Genomic DNA, 25207 nt, shown 5'->3' on the forward strand with positions numbered 1-25207 from the left:
AAAACACGGACAAGAAACAATACACACTGTCCAAAATACTAGCGTACAAATGCTTAACTTTGAGGAGCATGAGGCAGACATCTGCTGCTACCAGATCACAACAATCTCCAGATATCAATCCCACTGGAAACAGGTGGAACCAGTGTAACATTAGCAGTTAGTTCATTTTTTACATACCATCCATCATTATAACCTCAATGGAAAGTGACACTAGTGCACTAATGGGTTGGCATTGGACTTGCTTGAAATCACTTCCAGTTCCTGTATGAGATATTGTTCGCCCTGTGGTCTGTGCCCCAGTATGGTGATGTGACACTATACTGTAAAATGGCGCTCTCCTTCAGATGTGATGTAAAACCGAGGTCCTGTGGTCATTAAAAATCCCAGGGCGTTTCTCGAAAAGAGTAGGGGTGTACCCCGGCGTCCTGGCCAAATTTCCCATTGGTCTTTACCAATCATGGCCTCCTAATAATCCCCATCTATGAACTGGCTTCATTACTCTCTTCTCCTTCCCAATGATAGCTGAGGTGAGGTGAGTGTACTAGCACACTGTGGCTGCTGTTGCATCATCCATTTGGGAGCAGCACATTGGTGGTGGTGGAGTCCCCATTATCTGTAAATTGCTTTGCATGGAGTGTCCAGAAAAGTGCTATAAAAGCGTAAGGAATCATCATTATTATTATTAGTATTAGTATTTAGATTGATAAGTGAAATATAAAGTTATATTTGCTAACATAACACTAGTTATGGTGTTATGTTAGGAGCTAGCAGATTTAAGAGCTCAATGGTTCTTGAAAGGGATGTACTGTATTATGCATTAACATGAGCAGACTGAAAAATTGAATAGAGCAGCTATTTAAAGGATTACTGCTTTTTTCATTTTTTCTTTGTATTTTTGTAATAGGTTATTCTTAATCAACACACTTTTGAGTTGAAAAATGGAGTTCAAAGGTAAATGAGTTAAATTATTAATGAAAATAATGGCATTCCTGCAGTTACACAATATGTTGACAGATTTTGGTTAGAAATTCCAGTATGATAGAGGTGACAGCAGAGGTCTTATGACACAGTGACTAATTACCCTAGAAGCAGTAAACAGTGGAAGAACAGACTAGTTAATAGCTTTCTCAGAAACAGGTGTTCTGCTTTGGAACAAAGCTGCTGTACTTATTTTATGTGCTGGTGCTGCCCTCGTATGGGCATTGAAAGAAACAACACACTGTAAAAGAGTAGTGAAGCATAAAATCATTTAAAACTCTGACACTGTGCTGTCCCATTTTGTGAAATTCATGGACATTTATCCTGTATTTAGCTAATATTTTATTCAAGACATGAATGTTCACTGAACATGGAAAAAAAAAACATTCTACATGCAAACATGATGAAAACTTCTAAGGGTAAAATGTAAAAATAAAAAAAAACTAAATCTGTTGATTGCATAAGTATTCAGAACTGTGACCTATTTTAAATGTAAAAATAACTAGTTTGGCAATGATTACATCTGAAAGTTGTCTTGAGTAAGTCTCTACCAACTTTGCACCACAGATTGGTGTGATTTTTTGCTCGTTCTCATGTTGCTTGTGATTGTTTCTAAAAAACTGGGCCACTCAAATACATTCACTCCAGCACAACTTTGGATCTGAAATGTGAACTGTGCCCCAGTTTTAATTCTTTAACAGACTTTCCTCAATTGTTTGCCTTTATTTTGCTGCTTCCATTTTCCTTCAGTCCTAAGAGTTTTCCAGTCTCTGCTGAGGGGAGACTTCCACATAGCACAAAGCTGCCAACGCCATGATTAGCTGTCCAGAGATGCACTGTAGTAGTGGATCTATGCCAAAAGTGTAACACTTAGCAATGGGACCAACAAGTTCCAATTTGGTCTCATCTGACCACAACACCTTTTGCTATATATGACCAGGAACACTCAGGTATACTCATTGTTGCAAATTCCATGTGTTATTATTTTAAGTTGTGGCTAACCTCTAGCCATCGTGCATTATGGGCTGGATTTGAGAAGTGTTCTGTTTGTTATTGCCTGTGCATCCCATCTTCTTGGCTATTGAACTCTGTAGCTCTTTCAGACTTGTCATTGGCCTCACAGTTCCAGTATAACCAATCTTCTTTTTTGTTTCAGAAGTCACAACTGCAAGGTTTAGGGCAACAAAATGTGAAAACTATGCAGGGGTATGAGTACTTTTGTGGGGCACTGTATATATTTACACGTCTATGTAAGAAATCACCTTGTATGTATAGAGCCCAGAAATGACAGTAAAAGAGCAATTTTAACCATAGTTATTATTCTATTAGAACAGTTTGTGATCAAAGGCTTATGTGATTGGCCCTGTAATACGACACCTCTGCCTTGATCTCCTGTTTGTGCAAGTCCCTCTCTCACATTAGCATACAAAATGCATAGAAATATATGACCAGTCACACCAATTACCCCTTAGGGCTAAGGTGTGGTCAGCCCCAAGCAACTGGAGTGCCATTCAGCACCATTATGAAAGCAAAAAGCCAGTGAGGCATAATGTAAATGAAAGGCAGTTAAATACCTTGATGGTATCTAAGGTTTGGGAAATAGTTAAAGACTACTAAATACATAAGACTGAAACGGCCCCTGTTCCCTACTGTTCTCACTTGACCAGTTAGGGGTCAGTATATAAATGATTAAACTGTACGATGCTTTATTTCTGATTTGAAATATTCCACTTTTCAGGTTTAGTATTTAATAATAAGACTTTGTGAAACATTTATTTTCAAATGTGAGGCAAGTGTTTGTTTTCCTTATGGAAGTGGAATTTTGTATGTAGGGGACATTTAAGAAATACTGTAACGATTAAGATAGTTTTAGAAACACCATCAAGCTGTGCACAAAAATAACTTGACGGCTAGATTCATTACGATGCTTAGGATTTGCTCATTCTTGGGAGAGTAAGAGCTGGGTCCCTCCAAATAACACAGGATAAAGTGGCCTTACCCTCGTTGGTTTTGACTCATGTTCTTCCTCCAAATTGGAGTGGTCCTCTTTGAGTAAGGCTTGAACAGTGAAGAATCTGAGCTGGCCTTCCTATTTAGTTGCTGCCTCTGTTCTGACTCAAACCTTACATTACTCCCAGAATTTCCACTGTGACACTAAAGACACTTATTTTATTATTTCCCTGCTCATTGATAAGGACTGTTATGTGTCTATTTGGCTTTCAAATACAAAACAGCCAAGTAAAACAAAATGACCTTTTTCTGTGATAATAGGTGAAGTCTCTAGGCGCACAAAAGGGCACTATTTACAGCTGCCCTTGAAATTCATTTTCTCTCTTTTTAGCTCTCATGTAAGGTTGCAAATCAGGCGAATATGCAAAATCCGGTCTTAGTGTTCTTGGCTGGCAAAGCTGTATTAAGAATGTAAGAGAGGGCTGATTGCAGTGGGATAATGTATTCATCTTTCCAATGTACAGTATAAGTTGTCATGTTATTTATAATTTTCAATGTAATGAAAATAATTATTAAAACTAGAACATTTGATTAAAAAAATCCTAAACACTTTAAAACATGGGCAAAATCCCTTTTCTCTTTTATATGATGAGCCATTTTGTCCCAAAATGCTGATTAACAGCAGCTGGTCATCAATTTCATTTCAATACAGTATCTTCAATATTCCCTCAGTATCACTGCGGTCACTTTCATTCTTATTCCTTGCCAGACAACATAATCCAAACCATCAAATCTTTGTTTTGGCCTGAATCATTGAACCTAGAATGGGCGGCCCTTGGTACTGCTGCCTCATAGCTCCAGGATCCTGGGTTCAATTCCAGACTGTGCTTCCCCCTGTATGGACAGCACAGTCTGGAATCAAAGCCCAACATTCACATGGACAATCAGAAGCTGCAGCACCATCCTACTACAAGACACCTTGGAATGACCCTAGAAAGGATGCTAACCTGGGAGACAACAGCAGCCAAGGTCAAATCAGGGAATGGTCTGATCTCCAAACTTGCTGTTACAACACTACCACCCCTGGACCTCAGCCTGTGCACATAGCGTCATCTTTCTCAGCACCCTTCCGGTGTCCCCCTTCCGGTCAAGATCACCAGACACTCACAGAGTAGACACCCAGCTGGATGTCACCTTGCATATCATCACTGGAACCCTTCACTGCACCTCACTCCCCTGGCTCCCAGTCCTAGCAAACACACATCCGACGACTCGCAATCACCCACAAAATGCTCAAAATATCCAAAACGCCGTTCATCTGCCACTGCACCAGGACATATTTAATCTAACAAAGCCTCTGCCGTCAAGAAAGTCAGTCTGGAAAAACCCTCCTCAGTAAGACTTCGATGCAGACTCCACCTGGGCTCAAGAATGGGAATCACTGGACATAACAATCAAGCACCTCATCGCCTGCCCAACCGCACAACCCCCTGGCTTTCACCTTCCAAGGAAAGAGTGGTCCACTCAGAACTGCTCTGTGACTGGCCATGGCTCATACCTTGCCAAGCTCTATAGATGGGGCATCAGCGTAAGCATCTATGCTCCTTTGGGATGGAGCAAACTACACACCACATCCTAGAGGACTGCCCAACCCCCAGACTCAGAGGAGGACTACACACCCTGAACACAGCCCAACCAGAAGCTATAGGCTTAGGAACTTGTATTTGCTAAATAGATATGAAGACTAGGTGGACATTTTTGTTTGGATACAGTTGTTTCCTTTCACAGTCCAACAATGTGATGCCTAGGTTACCTGAAAACCTCTAAATTATCCTCCCCTTATGTGTGTGTGTGTGCCCTGCCTGACTGGTGTTCTGTCCAGTCTGTATGCTGCCTTGTGCCCATTGTGTGCTGGGTTAGCTTCTGGCTCTTCACCGACCTGTTTTGGACTAAGTAGCTTGATGAATGATCCTAGATTAGGCAGGTTAGTTTTGCCTCACAGCTCAAAGGTTCTGGTCCTGGACTGGGGTTCATCCTGTGGGGAGTTTGCATATTCTCCTTGTAATTTCCTAGTGGGGAAATGCTGTCCAACCTTTAATCTAATATTAGTCCCTAGAAGACTATCTGTTTGCAAGTGAGTGAATGCTTGTGTGCCTGGCATTGGTTTGGTGTCATGTCATGAGTATAGTCATGATTAGTGCCTGCAAAGGAACAAGTAATAGGTTTATTCCATGGTGAAAAGAGAAGAAAGGAAACGCAACATTTTGGCTGTGGAGACTTCTTCGGGTGTAAGCACTGGTTTAGTTAGAGAAGGGGGCAAGTGGCCCAGGGAGGAGGAGGAGGAATGATGAAGAGATCTAGAAAAAGATTTAGAGGAAGGCATAGTGGGTCGCAGCAGAAGTAGACTGAAGTAGTTCAAGTAGGTAGCTGTGTCAGCATGATTAGTGCCTACTGGGTTAAGCTATAGCATATCATGTCCGTGAATGTGGTCACTGATAAAAGGGTAAATGATTCTTAACCCTTCCAAATCTTTAATGAAGATGACAATAAGAAAGAAAGTCAATGTTAACAATACTTCTTTGAAAGCATCTTTCTTTTGGCTGAATCTCCTTTTCTATTATTCTTCAGTAGGCAAAGCCCCACCCCCCATCATTTCAGTTTAAGAAGAGAGGAGAATGTTTATAGCTGAGTGATGCTCTGCATTACCATTCTGAAATGTACTTTCCTGTGCCAGATTTCGGGAAAAGCTATCTTTTAAATACTGACCTCCTTTTCTTCGAAGCCTGCTGTATTTCTAGAACATTTGAATTACTTCTGTTAATTCTCAGATGTGGCTACAGCTCCACTCTGCTGCCGACCACATAGATAGCCTAACAGAGGTGTACAACCATTTTGTCAAGTAAATTATCTGCTTCTTCTTAAAAAAAATCCTGAAAAAAGAGAGCTGACCCAGTAATCTTCCACAACTTCCAAACTGAATTGTATCAAATGAGCAGCAGGGTTGTTGGGTAGAGGGCATTTATTGTGGTATGAACAGAATGTATTTCTCACCTCCTCACTGCTGACACAGTCATGGTGTTTCAGCCCAGAGTATGCCTTTCTAAATATCCCTCTACTTCACAAATGCCTTTAAATGTCAAAAGTACAGTACCTTCACTAGTACAGTTTAGTTTTATATCTCATTGGAATTCACTACAGTATTTGCTGTATTGAAACTTTGAAGGAGTTCGTAATATTATGGTCGCATGTGCCCCTCTCTGTCAGTGACTTCTTAAACCTGGGATAATTCTCAGTGACTGGAAACATGCATATGTAGCACCAATCCAAAAACAAGGAGCATACCACCCTAATTACAGAACAATGAGCCTTACTTCCATTAGATGTAAGACAATAATTAGAATTATATTGAAAAGTCATCTGTATGATGAAATGATTTTAGTAGGAGGGCCAACGTGGATTTAGAAACCTAACCAAAACTGGTTTTGTGAGCAAGTCATTGACATAAACAAGGCATATGGAATAGAATACTTAAATTTTTAGAAGGATTTTGATAAAATTCCACAGAAAAAAGTCACAGGAAATTTGGCTTATCCCTCTTGACTTGGGGCCAACCTAAAGTCTGTAGGATGGGGAGGCTGGGACCCTCATTCTGAGTGAAGGATGCAATAGACAGATGTGAAGGAGAAAAGGTTTACTGACAGTATTTATAGTTTTAAACTGAGGAAATTACATCAGGAAAGATTACAACTGAGGACACCTCAGCCAGATCCAATTTGACTGCTGTCATACAGGCCTGGGTTTAAAAGATGCCTTAGTTCAAAACTGTCAGAAAATCTTCTTCTTGAACACAAAAAGGCCAGCAGCCATATCACCCTGCAGCTCACAACTGGCAACCCACTGAAGCTAAGCAGGTGTGAGCCTGGTCAGTACCTGGATGGGAGACCTCCTGGGAAAAACTAAGGTTGCTGCTGGAAGAGGTGTTAGTGGGGCCAGCAGGGGGCGCTCACCCTGTGGTCCATGTGGGTCCTAATGCCCCAGTATAGTGATGGGGACACTATACTGTAAACAGGCGCCGTCCTTCGGATGAGACGTAAAACCGAGGTCCTGACTCTCTGTGGTCATTAAAAATCCCAGGGCTCTTCTCGAAAAGAGTAGGGGTGTACCCCGGTGTCCTGGCCAAAAATTCCAATTGGCCCTTACTAATCATGGCCTCCTAATAATCCCCCTCTATGAATTGGCTTAATTACTCTGCTCTCCTCCCCACTGATAGCTGATGTGTGGTGAGCGTTCTGGCGCACTATGGCTGCCGTCGCATCATCCAGGTGGATGCTGCACATTGGTGGTGGTGGAGGGGAGTCCCCATTACCTGTAAAGCGCTTTGAGTGGAGTGTCCAGAAAAGCGCTATATAAGTGTAAGCAATTATTATTATTATTAAGAAACCTAATTTACAGGAACGTATTCCAGTTCTTCAAAGGTATTGTCACCCCAACTGACTTTTATAGGGTTAACAATGAAACAAATGGGAGAACACAAATGGAAACTACGGAAAAGAGCATTTACAACTGAGAACATTTTTTTACACAAAGGGTTGTGGGAGTATAGGACAATTGGTAAATACATATTCCTGATACTCTGCCAAGTTTCCAGAAATATCTGGAAAAAGCCACATATTAGAGACCAGATGAGCTAGAGGGGTTGAATGGTATTCACTTGTTAGAATTTTCTTTCTTTTGCTTCTTCCCTATTCCTCATTAAGCTTTCAATCGCTGTGAAATAATCTGTGCAGACTGAGCAGACAATCTTCATATTCAGTGCCTGGCATATAGTATTATTTGAAGAGAGTCCTGATAAATGTTGCTGTACTTGCACTTTTATCTCTGTATAAAACTACAGTGTTAATCTTTCCAGCAAGTTAGGATGGATAACAAGCTATACAAAGGATAAGGTTTTGCACAGTTTTTAGATGTTGCCTTTCACACAGTTTAGAAAGGAAATTTATTCCCAAAATAAGTTTGCAGTGTAAAGTTACCTCAGGTTTCGTGCTTCTAAGCAAACAACCTCATCATCAGAAGAGCGTTACTAAATGTTCACAGAGAGGTAAGGTCGAGCAAGAGCACAAATGTCACTGTCTTTCTTTAATGTAACGTCATTACAACAGTAAATGGCACTAGATTCAGAAATGTTTTATGTCTCAAACACTTCCCATAAGAAATAAAAAATAGTGTTGGGTTCTGTGTAGTCCAGTATCAGGTTAAGATAGCACTCACTTCACAGTCATTGGAAACAAATGACATTAAAAATCAGAACAAGACAATCCTTATTTTTTTTCTTTCATTTTTAATTGAAACATTTCCTCAAGCACCTTTGGCTTCAATTTATTTGTACATGACATCATTCTTTTTAAAAAATATGGCTTATTGGTTAGTAACCAGAGGAGTGTGGTTATACAGTTTGATGAGAACAGCAGGGCTGATGCGGAGGTGTTTGAGAAGGAAGATTTTGTAGTACAACTGAGCATGCAGTACAACAGCCAGGGTCTAGAAGGTTTAAGGAATGGCGGGCTTGTACATTTTCAGGATGTGGCGCTTGATGTTACCCTGTAAATAATGGCATCTGAGACAAATACCAATGGCCTAGGGGACTTTCAAACGATACGGTCCTTTCTTAGCTACAACATACTGTTAGTTTCTCAATAAAGGAAATAATTTTTCTTGGTGACAGCCTCATGAAGATAAAAAAAAACATTAAATTGGCTAATACATTGCTAATACATTGGCAATTTTCTAAGTTTTTGCACAACACTCAGCTCTCAAATGTTGGATTGCCTTTATTATTTATCCAGTTAATGAAAACAGTCACACTTCCCAGCCCTTCATTGTCTGGCTGGCAACAATTGAACAAAAGTAAACAAAAGATAAATATATAGCACTGCCATGCCCCTCTTTCGTCATCAAACGGATTTAGAAGGAAAAGATGGCTAGTTTAAATCTTCGCTGAGTACCTTTTATCAAGTCCCCAGCTGTATTTCACTTAAATTCCTTCCTCCATTACACCTGGTTCAGTCTCAAACTGACACAATTGGAACCCAGCCCAATGTCAATCTGAATCATAATCTATTGCAAATCTGTCAGTCTCAAGTCTAAGGCTGCTTAAAGTTAGTGAAGAGTAGTAAATCCATAAATACATACTGGACCATAAAACACAGTTGAGAGTCAATTCCTAAAATTGCCAAGTGTCTTTTACTACTTCATACCAACAGTGTTTTAAGCTGTCTTGTACACTCGTTGCTCAGATTTGTTTTTAACCATTTCATCATAACCTTTCCTCTGACATATCTCAAGCAGTTTAAATCTCCTTTTGAAATTATGGTTAACAGTCGGTATATTTAAAAAGACATAAATGTTAAACCCCATTTTCCCAGGGTTAGTTCTTTATGATTTATTTCACACGCTTAATCATGAAGGTAATTATTCAAGGTATCCTCATGCTTGCTTGCCATTTACAAGATGGCGTTTCAGTAGGTTAAGACAGAATCCCACTCCTGATTGAAAGCAGTCTTTTCTCCTCATGCATCACGTTTTCTTCACCCCAGTGTCTCATTTCTTTAATTCCATCCTTGAAACGGCTCATATTGAAGTCACATTTCACTGCCAACAGTTATAAATGAGCTATTGAAAAGCATTCAAGGCATATATATCTAATACAAGTCTATTTCAGGGCCTCTTGGCAAAGGAGGTGGACGTATTATTCATCAGAGTTTCTGAAACTATGTTTGACACGGATGTCTCCTTTTCTTCGTAAAGTACATCTCACTTGGAAGACTTAGAGTTGCCAGGAGCCCTTTAGTTAAATGGTTCCGGAAAAATCACTGTTCATTTGAAATTTCCAAGCATGCTGCCTTTACTTAATCCATTCAGCTCTTGTTCCTTAGCAGCCCTGCCTGTTTTGCATTCTTTCGTTGGCTTGATCCATTTGCTTTTAAAAAAATCAGATAAAAAAACACATTGCATGCACGCTTCATTCAGAAAACATGGTACATCCTTCTGCACTCTTCAGAGAAGCAACAGGAGTCGGACTCCAGCCTCATTGCACAGTTGCAGCTGTAGCCAGTGAAGATATAAAAAGAGCTAAAGACAAGGATATTGCTGAGGCACCACCACAGTCTTCGGCATTTTCCTGCCATAAAAGAAAAAAAAGTTTAAGATCAGCAGGCAAACACTTGGCAGCAGTCTGGAGCAGTGGGTAGACTTCTGGACTCTAGGTTGTAAATTTACAGTATATCCTTGGTAAGACACAGCTGTAATACCTTTAAATTATAAAAATGTGTATAATTTAAATTAAATTATCCCAGTAAAATAGCTGTGAATGTAGATTTTGATGGATAAAAGCTTATGTTAATAAGGACCTGCTTTATGGCATTTCATTAATAACCCAGTTATTAAACAACACAGAACACTTATTTAGTATATCTGGTGGTTATTCGTAATTAGTGTATTCAGCAACAGTTAAAATGATTACTTATTCAATGCTGCTCTTTACAGACAAAAAAATGAATAACTTAATGTTAGATATTTCTTATTTAGATGTTAGATATATCTGATATAATAGATATAATGTTAGATATATCTGTTAAAAATGTCTCACAACAAGGACAATCACACAGAATGACAAGGTTATGCTTACAAACTTTGAAATAACACACAATAAATTATTTGTATGTACTCTCATTTGTAACTGTTATTATGTTCTCAGGAGGCTCAATTACTATAGTGTAGAAAGAACGTTTTGTTTCTGATTTGAATCCTTCGTGATTCTGTGTGCTGTAAACATGCAAGTCGACGGAGTCTCACCTCTGGGTGGAAGGCGTGACAGGAATCTGGACGTCTCCGGATCTTCTGTGAGCGCATCCTGTCACACTTGACTGAGGCATTATGTGCTCTTGGATTAAGGTACAAAACAGTGGCCTCACATTGGCACCCACAGACATCCCCCTGCTACCTTTATCAAGAAAGCTCTCCATTAGCCTAAGCATATGAAGGAAGCTTAGCATATTTTTGACAAATTCATCTTATGTTCATTTTACCCCTGACTACCACTAGGCTAATACCAGCAGCATGTTGTCTGCCAAAGTTATGTGGACGATATATGTGGAGATATGTGTGTGTGTGAGGAATGTCACAGTCACACTGGCTACTTTAGTCAGTACCAAACCTTTCAAGAAATTAACTGCTTTGTGATTTAGATTTAAGGACACAGGGTATTTAGATGTTGGATTTAATATGTATTTTGTATCTGGGCCATCTTGAAGAAATGCATTTTGTTCAATTTTGTTAAAGAAAATGCCCTTTAATATATAACACATCTGCAAGATCTTCGTAAATTGTTGAGCCACATGTACATAGTAGACATGTTGTAGCAAAAAATAAACATATGAAGATAACACAGACAGCTTAGTGGAGTTCAGGTGATAGTCCATCCATCCATTTTCTGACTGCTTTATCCACTTTAGTTTGTGTAGAGTTTTGTGGTTGTGCCTAAGTCTATCAAGCAATGTGTGCAAGGTGGGGTATACCCTGGACAGGATGCTTATCCTCACAGGACACACAAACACAGACATGCACACACATACATTGTACATTACATACAAATGAAGAGACACATCTGCTGAGACACTGTGGGAATCAGTGCAATTGTACTCTTACATTTTCAAGATTTTCAGTAGAACTTTTTAAGTGGACAGCATTACAATGTAATCTGCAGAGGAAAGTGGATTATAGCAATTTGTTTCTGTTTGTGATTTAACCATGTTCAAATGAGCAGTGTGTGTTGTGTTAGTTGCTTTTGGTGCAAGTGTGAAAGGATATATTTAACTTCCTTTGGCTCCAGAGTCAGAGGAGGATAGTTGCTGCAGTCACAGTCTGCTTGGGAGACCAACATCAGCAAGTTGCTGTTGGAAATCTCTTGCACCACAAACATTCTGCAAGCAAAGAGAGGTCATTCATTAACTGAGAAGCACACAGAAAATACACTGGACAAGGAAGAGGGTCAGGAGAGATCTTCAGGTAGTCCTGCATGAATGGTTAGTGTATATCCTGTGTGCTGGTTTAAAATGGATTAGCAGGTGTGTACTGTTTTCTAAAGAAGAAGAAGTTACAGATTGCATCCCAAGGATGACTGTCTTGAGGTTTGTCTTTTCCTCACTTAAAGACAACTGGGAGGGGACTGGTTTTATATGAAGAAAGTTGTAGAGAGATAAAACCAGACTCCTTGTAATGAGTGTTCAAAGATCTGTCACCTGGCGAGGGATGGTAAGAGAGTGAAAATCAATAATAATCTTTAAACTTAGGTAAAGACGAGTAACCAAAGCCTTTGGAGTGCTATAAAATCAACACACTCCAAATAATACTGGAACTAGAATTAGCAGCCATTTTGCTGGAGATTGTTAAGTTAACAAGAGCATCACCATCCACTCCATCTGCCACGCCAACGCATTACACATTAGAATGGGGGTATTGATTTTCCAGTTAGGCCACATGGGCAGAGATAAGCAGAGATAGTTCCTTTTCCAGCTCTCTGATACTGTCCCGGTTCTGGCATTGTGCCACCTGCGGGATGCCCACCCACTTCTTTTCTTTGTCAGCATCTGCAGTCTTTTACAAAAACAGCTGAAGCTGAGTGTCGCCATGGAGGTGTGGGCAGCTTCAGCACTAGGGAAGAGAGAAAGGATTTCATAGACGCTCAATTAAATCTGCAGTTGGATCAGTGCATCAGAAAGACAGTGTCTCCAGTTGTGTCCCATGAGGTATGAACTCTTTTCCCTTGGATTTTAGATGAGGAGGAGGCCCAGCTTCATCGCTGACCAGTGACTTCAGCAATGAGATGTTCCTGTGAAAACTGAAAATTCAAGTTTAATATTTAAAAAAATGGGAGATAATGAGACAGCCTCCATCCTGGTAGGGAGCCACAGCAGGTACAGGGCCAAATGTGTTGGGGTGTGATCGTAACAGTGAGGCAGTAGATAGAGGAAAGCAAGAGTATTATTCCATAACCAGACCGGGTTATCATTGTTTAACAAAAGGTACAAACACAAAATATGAACTTGTTAAGATTCACAAACCATGAAAACCATGAAAAATCTCAAAATAACTAAACTTGTCATCTTTAAGCAAACTGTTTAATTCAGCCATTCTGTTGTCTCAGTCCAAAGCAAGTATTGCAAAGAACAACAGTTTCAATAGAAGCTGTGATTCCAACAGTTAATCCTCAGTCATGAAGTCTCTACATTTTCAATGCTTTTTATATGTATTTCTGTGTTTCAGCAGAAAACTGAAATATATTTTCAATAATAATTGTCTAAGAAAAAAACATACTATTCAAAAAGTGGTGTAATAGGGAAACGTGGCAGTCTGGAAGGATCTGTTTATTCAATCTCTCATGTATTTGTTTTATAGTCAAGCTTAAGTGTTTAATCTTGTAAGTTCAAAGTGCGGCCTTATAGAAATAGCATCTTTTAGTGGATCTGCAAGATTTTCATGCAGTACATTTTTCAGTATTTACTTTAAAACCACATAAAATGAAATACATTTCACCTCTTGAATCCCCTCAATATTTTAATAACTCCTACTCTACAGGTGCCTTGTGCCTCTGCCTTCTTCAGAACAGGTATGTTCATCCAGTGCTACCAGAGCAGATGCGTGTGTATGTCTGATTGTGTGTGCCTATACAAATTTGTACTTTTTAATCAGTGATTATGGTACTGGTTTTAGTTCATAATAATAATATAAAAGTGTAGACTTGATTGATCTAAAATGTCTAAAGTCTTTTTGCTACGTTCTTGTGAATGAAGGGTCAGCAGTCTATCCATTCTGGCTTTCCTTGTCCCTGATCTAAGAATAGGAAAGTTCCAGCAGAAGAAGGGAATGTCATTGGGCTTTCCCAAAACTAGAAACTGGAGGTATAATAATAATAATAACAACATCACTTTATTAACCCTTTACAATTTCTTGCATTAGGAATTATCTTTTCACATACCCCAGCTTCCTCTCCATGAGACACAGGGAGAGAGCCTGGGGTCAGAGCACAGGGTCAGCCATTGTACAGCACCCCTGGAGCAGTGGGGGTTAAGGGCCTTGCTCAGGAGCCCAATGGAGTAGGATTCCTCTGCTGGCTGCAGGATTTGAACCAGCAACCTTCCTGCCACAGGCGCAGATCCTTAGCCACAGAGCCACCACTCCGCCCCTGCGTGGAGGCCCTGTGATGTTTTGCCAAAGTAAACCTGACTCTTCTCTATCTATTAAATACACAACTGCTCTGCCCCTGACTGATCTCAGTCCCACCAGCATACATTACCCCTCCCTTGCTTGAACAAGCAAAGGAATACAATTTTCCAAGAAATAATGGGAGTATTAAGAAAGAACAAGATCTACTTATACGTTAACACTGAGTGAACAGATAACATGCAAGCTAGGTGAGCATCCATTCCCAATTTTATCTTTACCAAATATCTCCTAAATTCACCCTTGTCAATTCACCAAGATAAGGAGTAACAAGAAAACAGCAATTGACTGTTCAAATACCCTTGATTAACAGGATAGGTGTTCACTCTTTCATCTGTATTGAAGATGAACCCTCTCTTCCAAGATTTAGCACAAAGCAGGCATAGTAATTTATTATATGGAGATATGTCACTGTGGATCCATCAGTGAGCTTCTCACCCTATTTCACTCTGCCTGGAATACCTAAAATTAAATATGGTGCCTTTTTGTGTGTGTTATCATTCTGTATATTTGCAAAGAAGAGATCTTGATGATCTTAAAGACACCATCATGCCTTCCAGGTGTGCACTGATTCTACACCACCACCTGAAGTGAAAGAACAGGATGATTCCCCTAATCCAGAAAGTTTACTACCCTGAAGGCTGGTTTAATCACAACTCACAAACTCAGCAAACCTAGGACTGGCTTATAATGAATAGCAAGGCCAATGTGGAGATTATAGTTATTGCATCAGGATCAGTAGGATGTTCTCAGCTTCTGGATTAGGAATTCCACAATTTTCAAATTGTCCAGTGAAGTGGAAGAGGACACTGTGATGAATTATGAGGTTAGGAGACACTTTCTTTGGAATAATAAATTAAAGTAAGATTCCGTGATATCATGTTTAGAAAACATAAGCTTTGTGTCCTGGTGAAATTCCAGTTCATACTTGTACAGCCATCTCTATCTAAATCTCCACTTGCAATTTATATATTTTTTTTTTACACTGGAACATTTGAACTAGGTAAACTTTACTATTTAAATAAGCAGGTTGGAAGCTTCTTCTCTACCAAGTTGCAGTCCTCAAAAAGAACTTCCTGCCTATGAAACATATCCAATGAGAAACAATTTTTACATTGAGGAGATAACTCCCAGACTGAAAATGAGACAATTAAGGCTTTGAGTATTGTGCTTAGATATGCAGGAGAAGGAGGAATATCCTTCTGAGGTGAAGTCTCATTTGTCCTGTCTGTGAGAAAGTAATGGTCTGAGTTCAGGCAGTAGCAGGTCCCTTAATCTTTTTTTTTTTAATTTTGTTGTTGTTCAGCATATTTCAAAGCATGGGCATTCCAGCTATGGCATTTTTTAGGACTACTGTGAATCAATAAAATGAGAGACAGATAAGGAGGTTATGAGTAGGTAGCCTGTTCATGCTTAGATCCTGGCTGCCATTTCCAACATCAGCTGAATGTCTGCGTTTTGACACAGATGTGCTCAACAGTGTTGACTCTTCTTTATTGTTTACAGATACCGCCTGGCTTTAGGTGAGTCACACATCTACAAACACACACAGGGTAAAATATGAATTGCTTGAGATTTCTCAAAGCCTTCATAGCAGGAACCTGTTAAACTGGGAGCTCTGGGGAGTTTGTATGATAAATAACCACCTTTTTTTAACATACTGGAGCTAATTACTTAAAGAAACAGTAACAAGATAAGTATAGGAAGGAAAAGTAACTTGTTGTCAATCTCAAAATGCCATGTGCTACATTATAAACTGGAGTTCCTTAATGCCATCTCAGATTTTTTTCTTAATGTGTGCATCTTCAAAACACACAGTTTATTGTAAGACTAGTCTATGTTAGGTTTTTCTAAACTAATATGAAAAACCAGAAGGGCTTTGCAGCATTTCAGAAAGCAACCACTCACACTGCACTTATTATTTTTGATAATATGTCTATGCACTGAAAATGTATGCTTTTCTGCTCTGTGCCCTGTGGCTCTGGGCTCCATCTGTGAATGTATCCCTTTGCCGACAGGAGCCAGTTGCCTGTGTGGGAGACGAAAATCTGTTGGCAAAGGTACTATGCATGGAAAATACTGACGGGTCTTCCTAGAGTCCTTGATTTATCACCAGATACTAGCTCTCAAATAAACATTTCTATCTATGCTTATACAATAGCTGATACAGGAGAAGATATGCAGCCTAGGTAAATGACTGCTGCACAACCTATGCTTGCGTCACAGAATAACAAGGTACATCACATATTGATGAAGGGAGAATGCATGTCTATCCCTTGTTCATGTGCAATTGAGTCTTTTGACATTTAAACAGGCTGCAGTTCCTTACCCATTCATCCAATTTCCTAATTAACAGAAATTTGCAAGGAGGTCAAATTCTACTGTTGCACTTCCACTTCCCTACATATAAATACTCCCTGGCTGCTTCTTTTCTAGTTCCCCTCCCTCCAGCTCAACTATGCTCTTGCAGCTGCCTCCCTGGTTAATTCCTAATAAATCAGAGGGGCTGTGACGGTACTGATCCTCGGCCTTCCTTATGAATTTTACCATACCTCTGAAGAAGTTTATTTTTAACATAACTGGGTTTTGCAACGTGGCATCCCATTCAGGATGTATCTTGCTTTGTGCCCAATGCTTTCTGTGATAGGTTTTGGCTCCCCCATGCCATGTATTGGATAAAGAGGTTAGCTCTTTTACGTATGCCCATTCTTTTCAGATTCCCTGCTCATTGGAGATTTTTGCTAAAAATATTTTTAGTGCTGTCAGTTTACCTCCTTATGTATTCAGCTAATGGTCAAGAGCTCTGTAGAACCTTAGGTCCTTTTTTTCTGGTAAAATGGTTAAATCCAAAAATAGTCTTTATGGGACATCAAGCCTCCTAACACAACGGGAATGAACTGAGAAGTATGGTAGGAGCTACTTCTGCAGGAGAGTAGCTTGTCAACAATAAAATATATATTTTTTACCTTTTATCTTTACCCTTTATTGAGTAGTTCAAATCGTAGTTGTGCTTTGCTTTCCTAAGCAAAATCTGACCTCTAGTGACAGTGTATATGTATCTGCAATTATAGCACTTCTTGCTGCTCTCCCAGGATATATTGGTAATGTATGATTATCTTGATCTAATTTATACTTATTATATTTTGTTATACCGTGTATTTTTTAACAATGGTCAACTGTTCACACTGTGAAAACATTAGTATTCATAACAACCATTTATGACTAACCATTTATTTGTCTTTACAAGGTGAGTGTCTGTGTAGGAAACAAAATAGTCAATTTTCTCTTTAACATGACTTGAATTTATCTTAGAAGGATGGAGTTTGCTTCATTTTGAAGGCTCTTTGCAATCTGTTGTATTTTCTGCACCTTCCGTTCAGAACAAGCCAGAAAAAAACAGCAGTCCCTTAAGTCTGAAAGTGAGAAAAGCTGGCAAAAAATTGTTTTATCAATGCACTTCCGAGTATTTTGTAATGTTAATTTACACCCTCTCCCCATTTCAGTAAGAAGGTCCTAGTTTAAGAAGCAAAATCAGCAGTATGTAAATCAGGGCAATCCACTTGACAATTTTATTTGGAGTCTACTTACTGCCAGCTTTCACCTTAGACTCTTGGAAGAACATTTAAATGAGTCCCTCAGAGAGCTCTTGGAACTGACTTCTAAATACAGCTGGCAGAAAGAAGACTTGGAATCTGTTAATTGTTAGGTACTGTTGAAAACAGTTGTTACCCCTCAGCTACATGCTCCCTGCTTATCTGTTTGTAGGGCCATGCTTGTTTGTTCTTTGGTTTATAGTGAGTCAATGATATTAGATGCATTTGCTGGCCAAATGCTATTGTATCATGGTAGACACATTAGCGACTCATGGTTGTGAGAAAAGCACAGTACAAGCCATTTTGAATCTGTAAATGGTACTACAGCAATTGCAATCACCTGCTGAAATCTTACGCTTCAATGAGATGCTAAACAGTGCCCTCCAGATTTATTCATGCTATTGATGAAAAAAACAGCATATAGCAGAACGATTTACAGATAGGATAATGTGTCCCACTGAGAATATTAATTTTGTGTGGAGTTAAGTGTTTCTGTGTCGATTTGTATTAATGCTTGGATCCTTGCCACAGTGGAATGTCCATTTTTGGCCAAGCTCCAGTTTCTTGGCTGACTGCTCATAACTGCCACTATCTTAACAAGGGCTTCAGGACGCACAGATGCAAGACAACCCCTAAACATAATAGACTCCCTGCCATTTATCACAGTAGGCATAATATTTTCTTAACATGAGCTTCACCTTTGATATGCACAACATAAAGCTGATGAACACGGTCATCTCTGACACTCTTTGTCAAGAAGATTCCACTTTGGTTCATTTGGATTTTACAACATTGTGACCAGATTCGCTTGCATCCTCTTCCTGCCATGGTGGAGTCTTGAATGTCTTAATAATAAACACTACAGAACTAGGTAGGTCGGTCCCTTTTCTGGCCATAAAGGCCCATGGGAAATGAAGGGCAAGGGCCACCATTTTACTTGACCACCCAACACTGGTGGTCAGCATCACACCCCAGCCAGCCTACTACCCCTGGAAGGATTAACCCCCAGTACTCAAAGCAGGTTGAGTGGACCTGGGAGCCATCTGGAAGGAATTAGAGCAAGCTACATTGCTTGCCCCTACCTGGGATTGAGCCCAGGACCTTCCGGTCAGGAGCTACCACAGCTCCACAGTAAAAGGTGGAAGATTCTTTTTATAGCCATCCCCCAACCTTTGGAGGTCAATGACCATTTGCCTGAAGTCATCAGAGAGCTCTCTGATCTTAACCATGATGATTAATGCTACTACTGTCTTCTCCTTTTATACCCCAGTGAACTGGAAACCTTCCAAAGTCTCTATATACAGTACTCATATATTTATACAGTATATGACCCCTGTGTTTTCTGGAATTAGTTCATTATTTAGGACAAATCTACTTTGCTCTGTGCAATGTTTCTAAGATTACAGTATAACATTTTTGAATAGTTTTCAGAAACTATTTAATTTTCCAACACATTCTGTTATATGATGCTTTTTGTTCCTATAATATTGGAGGTAAAAATAAATTTCATGTCAGATTTATATGTATATTACATACATTTTATTTCTATTCAACAGATCTATAGATTTATTCACTGTAGATGGCAAGAGCAGAGGAGTTTACCAAATACAGAAGTGAATCTGGAGTTGATCAAGGCACTTAAAAGTGAAAGTCTTGAATCAGGGCTCATTGCACTCAGGGCATGCTCAGTGGCTGAGGATCTGCACCTGTGGTCTATAAGGTTGTCAGTTCATATCCCACGGGTGGCAGTGGAATCCTACTACATTGGGCCCCTGAGCAAGGCCCTTAACCCCAGCTGCTCCAGGCTCACCGTATAAATGGATGACCCTGCGCTCTGACCCCAAGCTTCTCTCCCTGTCTGTGTGTCAAGTTGGGGTATGCGAATTCCTAATACAAGAAATTGTATATGGCAAATAAAGTGATCTTATCTTGTGAGAAAATGTATTATGCTTGCTGTCTGTAGGGAGTTAAAGTCTATAAATAATACACTATTTAAAGCTCAATATCGAGATACTACACCTGGTTAGATAATTCTGTACTTGCACACCCCTAGAATTACCATTTAACATATTATTTTTTAACATAACTGATGACAGAAATGATTATAAAAAACAGTTCTTTTGTAATTTTGGCATCTGAGCTATAAATATACATTCTTATATTATTCTGACAGGTGACAAAAACACATCTTTATGTGTAGTGTTTTAATTAACAATGCATTACAGACACTATACATAACTGTAAATGGGGAGTACAGAATGCCACAAGCCAAATACCAGTTATCTGAGAATAAACAGAAATAAAAGGATCTATTAAACTTGCTATAGTCTAGTGTATAAAAATACAGCCTGTATTAATAAAAATCTACACTATTGAGTATTTGGCTGCTGTACCACCCCAGAAAGAGAAAAGATATTATTGTCTATAGATGCTTGCTGATAAGCTCTGGCTCCCTGGGACTGTAGACTTTTAAAATGTGTTTTTACTGTTTTACTCAATTGCACGTGAACAAGGGCTATACATTCTCCTTTTCTACAATATGTGATGCATATTCACTCTGACTTCATGATTCTGTGATGCAAGCATGTATTGTGCAGCACTCACTTAGCTAGGCTGCATATGCTCTCCTGTATCATACACACATCAACTAACTGTTTCATCCAATTCAGGGTTGCAGGGATAGCTAGAGCATATCTCAGCAAGCAATGAGTCACAAGCCATAATACACCCTGCATGGGACACCAGTCCATTGAAGGGCACAGACAAACACACACATACAAACACCAGGTACGTTTACCCAGGAGCCAATAAAATGACCAGAATGTCTTTGGAGGATGGGAGGAAACTTTAGCACCTTAGCACCTGGAGACAACCCACATGAACACAGGGAGAACATACAATCCCCAGCAGATAGCACCCCAAACATGCAGATAGCACCCCAAATCCAGATCTAAACTCTAGTTCTGAAAGGCAGTAATACCGGTCTAGCGTTACACCTCCTTAAGAAACATTACCAATTAAATCATACTCTTACTGTGGTCTGTTTTTTCGCCTCACAGGTCTTTAAAGGAGGAAGAGGCTGGTCCCTAATCCTAAAAAAAGATGCACTGAGGGTAGTTTATCTACACAACACACCACCATCATCGGGTCTCAAAAATGAGAAGCCTGCTGCACTGGTGTCCTGGGACTGTGTGCTTTGCTGGGATGTGCCTTTGTCTTTTTTTTATTAATTGGAGATTTGCATATGATTCCTTTTGCTGGTCTCATGGAAAGTGATTATCATTGTTTAAAAGCGCCAAAAAGAATTTGATCAAGTAATGAGATTGTGTTTTTTCTGCATGCTGGTTCACAGCAAGACTAGAGCCCTTTAAGATACTTAATGTTTCAAGCCACAAATGAATTCTTTTGGACAGAAAAGAAAATTGTTCTGGAAAAAGATGAGTCACGATCACATTGTTATCCATGTGCGAAATGAACCTATGGACTCTGGCCTATTTTTTCTTACTTCTTTGCAATTACAATCGACTACCAGAAGATGGTAACAGAGCTATGGTATTTATATCTGCTACAGAGCAATTAACTGAACATCATCCATAACTTTTTTGAGGTATTTTTAAAATCTAATTTAAGATCTTTAAGAGAATCTAACATGAAGACCTACAATTTTAGAGAAGCATTTTATTAAGGACCGAGGCAAATGTAAAATCTAGGACTGAATACATATGGAATCAGAAGAGGAATGAAGTAGAGAAAGGTGCTGTAGATTAGTCGATTAATCCCAAAGAGATATATTAAAAATATTAAAGTCTATAGATAGACTTCTAGATAGACTTAATAGACCATATTTAAATATTCTCAAATTGCTAAAAAGATCAATGCAGGAAAGTTTCAGAAAATGAAACCACTTTATATTGAGTAAGTACACTGAGATGAGAACACTAAAGGGACATTCATCCGATAGCACAACGTTTCAAAGAAATTTTGTGCTTCTGACCTAATATAGATTTTCTATTGCAAACAGGGTCAGTGCACACAACATATTTTAGTATGTGATTTTTCTTGGAGTTTTTGCTGACATTTAATTTCTTTCACCCTCTAAAGTTATCATTTCATCAAGGCGGTCATTTTAATTAAAAGTTTAAAAATGCGTGTACATCATTTGTAATGCAAGAAAACATAACACCATTGAAAGGGCACAAACAATTTTGAAGGAACTGGTTTGTGAAAAAATGTTGAATTCAGATAAGGGATGTTAATATGCATTATACCAAAGAGTATTTTGCATAGTTTTGGTTAGTACATCACATAAATGTACTTTGGAAAAAGAAATTGCTGAAAGGTAACCAAATAGGCTACTTCAGGACAAACTGTGAAACAAAAAAACAATGACTGATGTGGAAAGGTTCTTGGTTAGAATAGTTGGTTAGAATAGAACAGCTAGAATGAAAAGATGATTGGGATAGAAGTGGAAAGACTGAAACCAAGAAGTGGGCAAGTTGGGTTGACTATCCTACTTATTTCTGTGTCTTAATTTCTTATTAAAATGAAAGACATTAAAAAGAATGTACTGTAATATTGTATGTCTTCAAAAGTGCTAACTACCGAGGGAGTTAAAACTGACACATGTTAAGTAACTTCAACGCTTTCCTTTCTTACTTTATCCTAACAAGAATCTATTTACTTTGAACAGATTCTAAAAGATCAATAATTACTCAGAAATAAGGGCAGCATAGTGAAACAGCGGTTGGCATTGTCGCCTCGCACGGCTGGGATCCTGAATTCAATTCCGGAGCTGGGGTGCTATTTGTGTGGAGTTTGTATGTTCTCTCAGTATTTGTATGGGTTTCCTCTGTGTGCTGTGGTTTTCTCCCACAGTTCCAAGACATACTGATAGGTTAAATGGCTTCTGGGAAAACTGATCCAGGTAACCTTGGTGTGAGTATACAGTATGTGTCTGTGTGTGCCCTGTGATGAGTAGTGTCCCACCAAAAGTGTATCCTCCCTTTAGCCTGTTGATTGCCAAGTTAGGCTCCAGTTCCTCCTGTGAGCCTGAGTTGGATGAGGAGGTTAGCAAATGGATGGATGGAATAATTACTTGTGACATTTTAGTCATGGTTCCAGCCACGGTCGTTTAACATGCTGTGCGTTTTAGACTTTTATGACTGGATTGAACAAAACAGCCCTCATAAGTGCAGTCAACATAATGGTAGGGAGTCCCAGGATGCAGTGATTCACTGTCTTAGCTTAGAAAACTAAAAGTGTTATAAGACTTATTTGACAGTTACACTCCTGTCTTGTTTTAGTGCCATTATTGTCTTGGTGGTATATTGCAATTAGAATATTTTAAATCAATAATACAAAAAGCCTGAGGCACTCTTTTCAATTTGTCCTTGATTATGACTAAACCGAAAAAAATGAAAACTAAATTAAAAGTGGCAAAGATAAAAAGACTTTACCCAGATTCTCCAGACTACAAATAAGCAAAGTCCACAGTTAATGAAAAAAAAACTCAAAATCTGCCAGTAGCAAATGATACATTCAGCATTTCAAGGTGAATTTACAGAAATTCTGATTGTGGTATCCTGGGCTCAAATCAATGAGGTCCCATACGAACTGAGCTTTCTAGTTTTAACTTCAACTTGAGTAGACATCAGTCAATGCAATCCTTGAAGAAACTAAAATTTACAGAACTACCCACAGCTGTCAGCTGGGTCACATTGATTGAGATGAAAACAATAATAGAGAGATCAAATATCAGGTCAGTAACTGAGAGAAGGGGCCCTATGTAACAGGGTTCATATCGTGAGCTACTGTAGTTACTGAAGTGATGTAGCCCCACTCTGAATGTTAGTGTGATTAACACTATGATAATTTGATAATATGATAATTTGCAGAATTGTCCACTGTCTAGGCAGAAGCACTGTACATGTTCAGAGCCCTCTACTGACAGGGTTTGAATTCTTGTAGGGGCAGGGAGAGCTGCATTCAACACACGGAACGCAACCCATGTCTACCCTGTGCAGTTTTCGCTGTGAATGGGTATTGGTATTACAGATAGTAAGAACTGCCATCTTACACACTTGAAAGCTAACACATAGTATCTGTTTATGAGGTCGACTCATTAAGAGCTGGCACCTGATGATTAAAACCTCTATGCTTAGGTGAATTGGTGAAGCAGGCTGAACTGTCTGAATTGAATCACTTTTTTCTAACTGGTTGTCTTTCAATTGTAATTGTAACATATCTACCCATTTGTAGTCAAAGAGAAAATGTGAACCCCTTTGAAAAGCTGGTGAATCATACAAGAAAACCTTTTGGACACTCTTGGTAGATGAAGGATACATCACATTGAAGATGATGACAGGGCCGTTCGCTTGTTGCTATGTGAGGACTGGTAAGCAGAGTTTAGAGAAGGACTGTACAAGACCATAGAGAAAAAGGATACAAAAGAGGTAAGTAACTCTTTTTATTTTAATAAGCTTCTTTGTCCCACAGGCCACCATGATGACATCTAAGCATCATTTGGAAACAGAACTTGGTGTTCCAGGCAAGAAAACATTTACAGCTTATCGATAGAAAGCAAAATAGTCAGAAACAGTTTGTGTATAAAAATATTGTGAGGTGCTACATATTAATTTCACTTTATAATATATAGAAAGACAAGAATCTAAGTTAGAAAGAGATTTCATGTTGGGAATTATCACCTGAAAACAAGACAGAGGAAAATCAAGAACAGATTTTGCAAATATAATATCATTGGCAAAAGCCTGCCAATATCTGTAGCCTGCAGAACAGATGAAGAAAGAAACAGCAGGCTACGCATTATCCACTGGCAAACCAACGAAAAGGCAGTTGATGATGATCATGATACTGTAGAACTGTAATGTTGTAAAGAAGGTTCTATAGACACAATTCATTTTGTTAAGTGCAAATATTAGTGCCTTTAGGGGCTCATATCCACCTATCACCCAACAATCCACTTTCTAACCACTGCTTCCACTGCTTGACCTGGCAATGGGACTCTTTTTCCCCAGTGTGTTTTTGGACTGTGGGAGGGAACTGGAGCACCCAAAGCACATACAGTACAAGCTCAATGCAGATTATACCCCAAGTTCAGAATTGAACCCAGCACCCCAGCGCTGTAAGACAGCAATGCTAACCACTGAGTCACTGCACTGCCCATCAACCTATCAACATAATATTAAATATAGTACCTTTCAGTAAATAACAGTCATTACATAATATTAAATACTGTAAAGGCTGTAAAGGAACAAGTTCAAGGTTTATCCCATGCAGAAAAGAGAAGAAAGGAAACAATGTTTCAGCTGTGGAGCCTCCTTCTTTGGGTGAATATTAAATCTTGGGGTTTAATATTAAATACTTGACAGGATCACCAAATGATGTAATAT

General features: G+C 39.1%; 1 protein-coding gene across 8 annotated transcripts in view; it reads right to left on the bottom strand.

Moving 5' to 3' along the window:
• Positions 1-8270: 8270 nt before the first annotated feature.
• cacna2d4a (calcium channel, voltage-dependent, alpha 2/delta subunit 4a) overlaps positions 8271-25207 on the bottom strand; it is a 198805-nt gene continuing 181868 nt past the window's right edge. For all 8 annotated transcript variants that reach the window (XM_069192103.1, XM_069192098.1, XM_069192104.1 and 5 more), the window contains 3 exons: positions 11791-11906; positions 10780-10859; positions 8271-10105 (listed from right to left, as the gene is read on the bottom strand). In XM_069192103.1, the coding sequence (XP_069048204.1) occupies positions 10013-10105; positions 10780-10859; positions 11791-11906 (289 nt within the window). In that variant the 3' untranslated portion in view covers positions 8271-10012. The remainder of the gene's footprint in view (positions 10106-10779; positions 10860-11790; positions 11907-25207) is intronic.

This window comes from Lepisosteus oculatus, chromosome 7 (assembly GCF_040954835.1).
Source record: "Lepisosteus oculatus isolate fLepOcu1 chromosome 7, fLepOcu1.hap2, whole genome shotgun sequence".
Classification (NCBI taxonomy): Eukaryota; Metazoa; Chordata; class Actinopteri; order Semionotiformes; family Lepisosteidae; genus Lepisosteus; species Lepisosteus oculatus.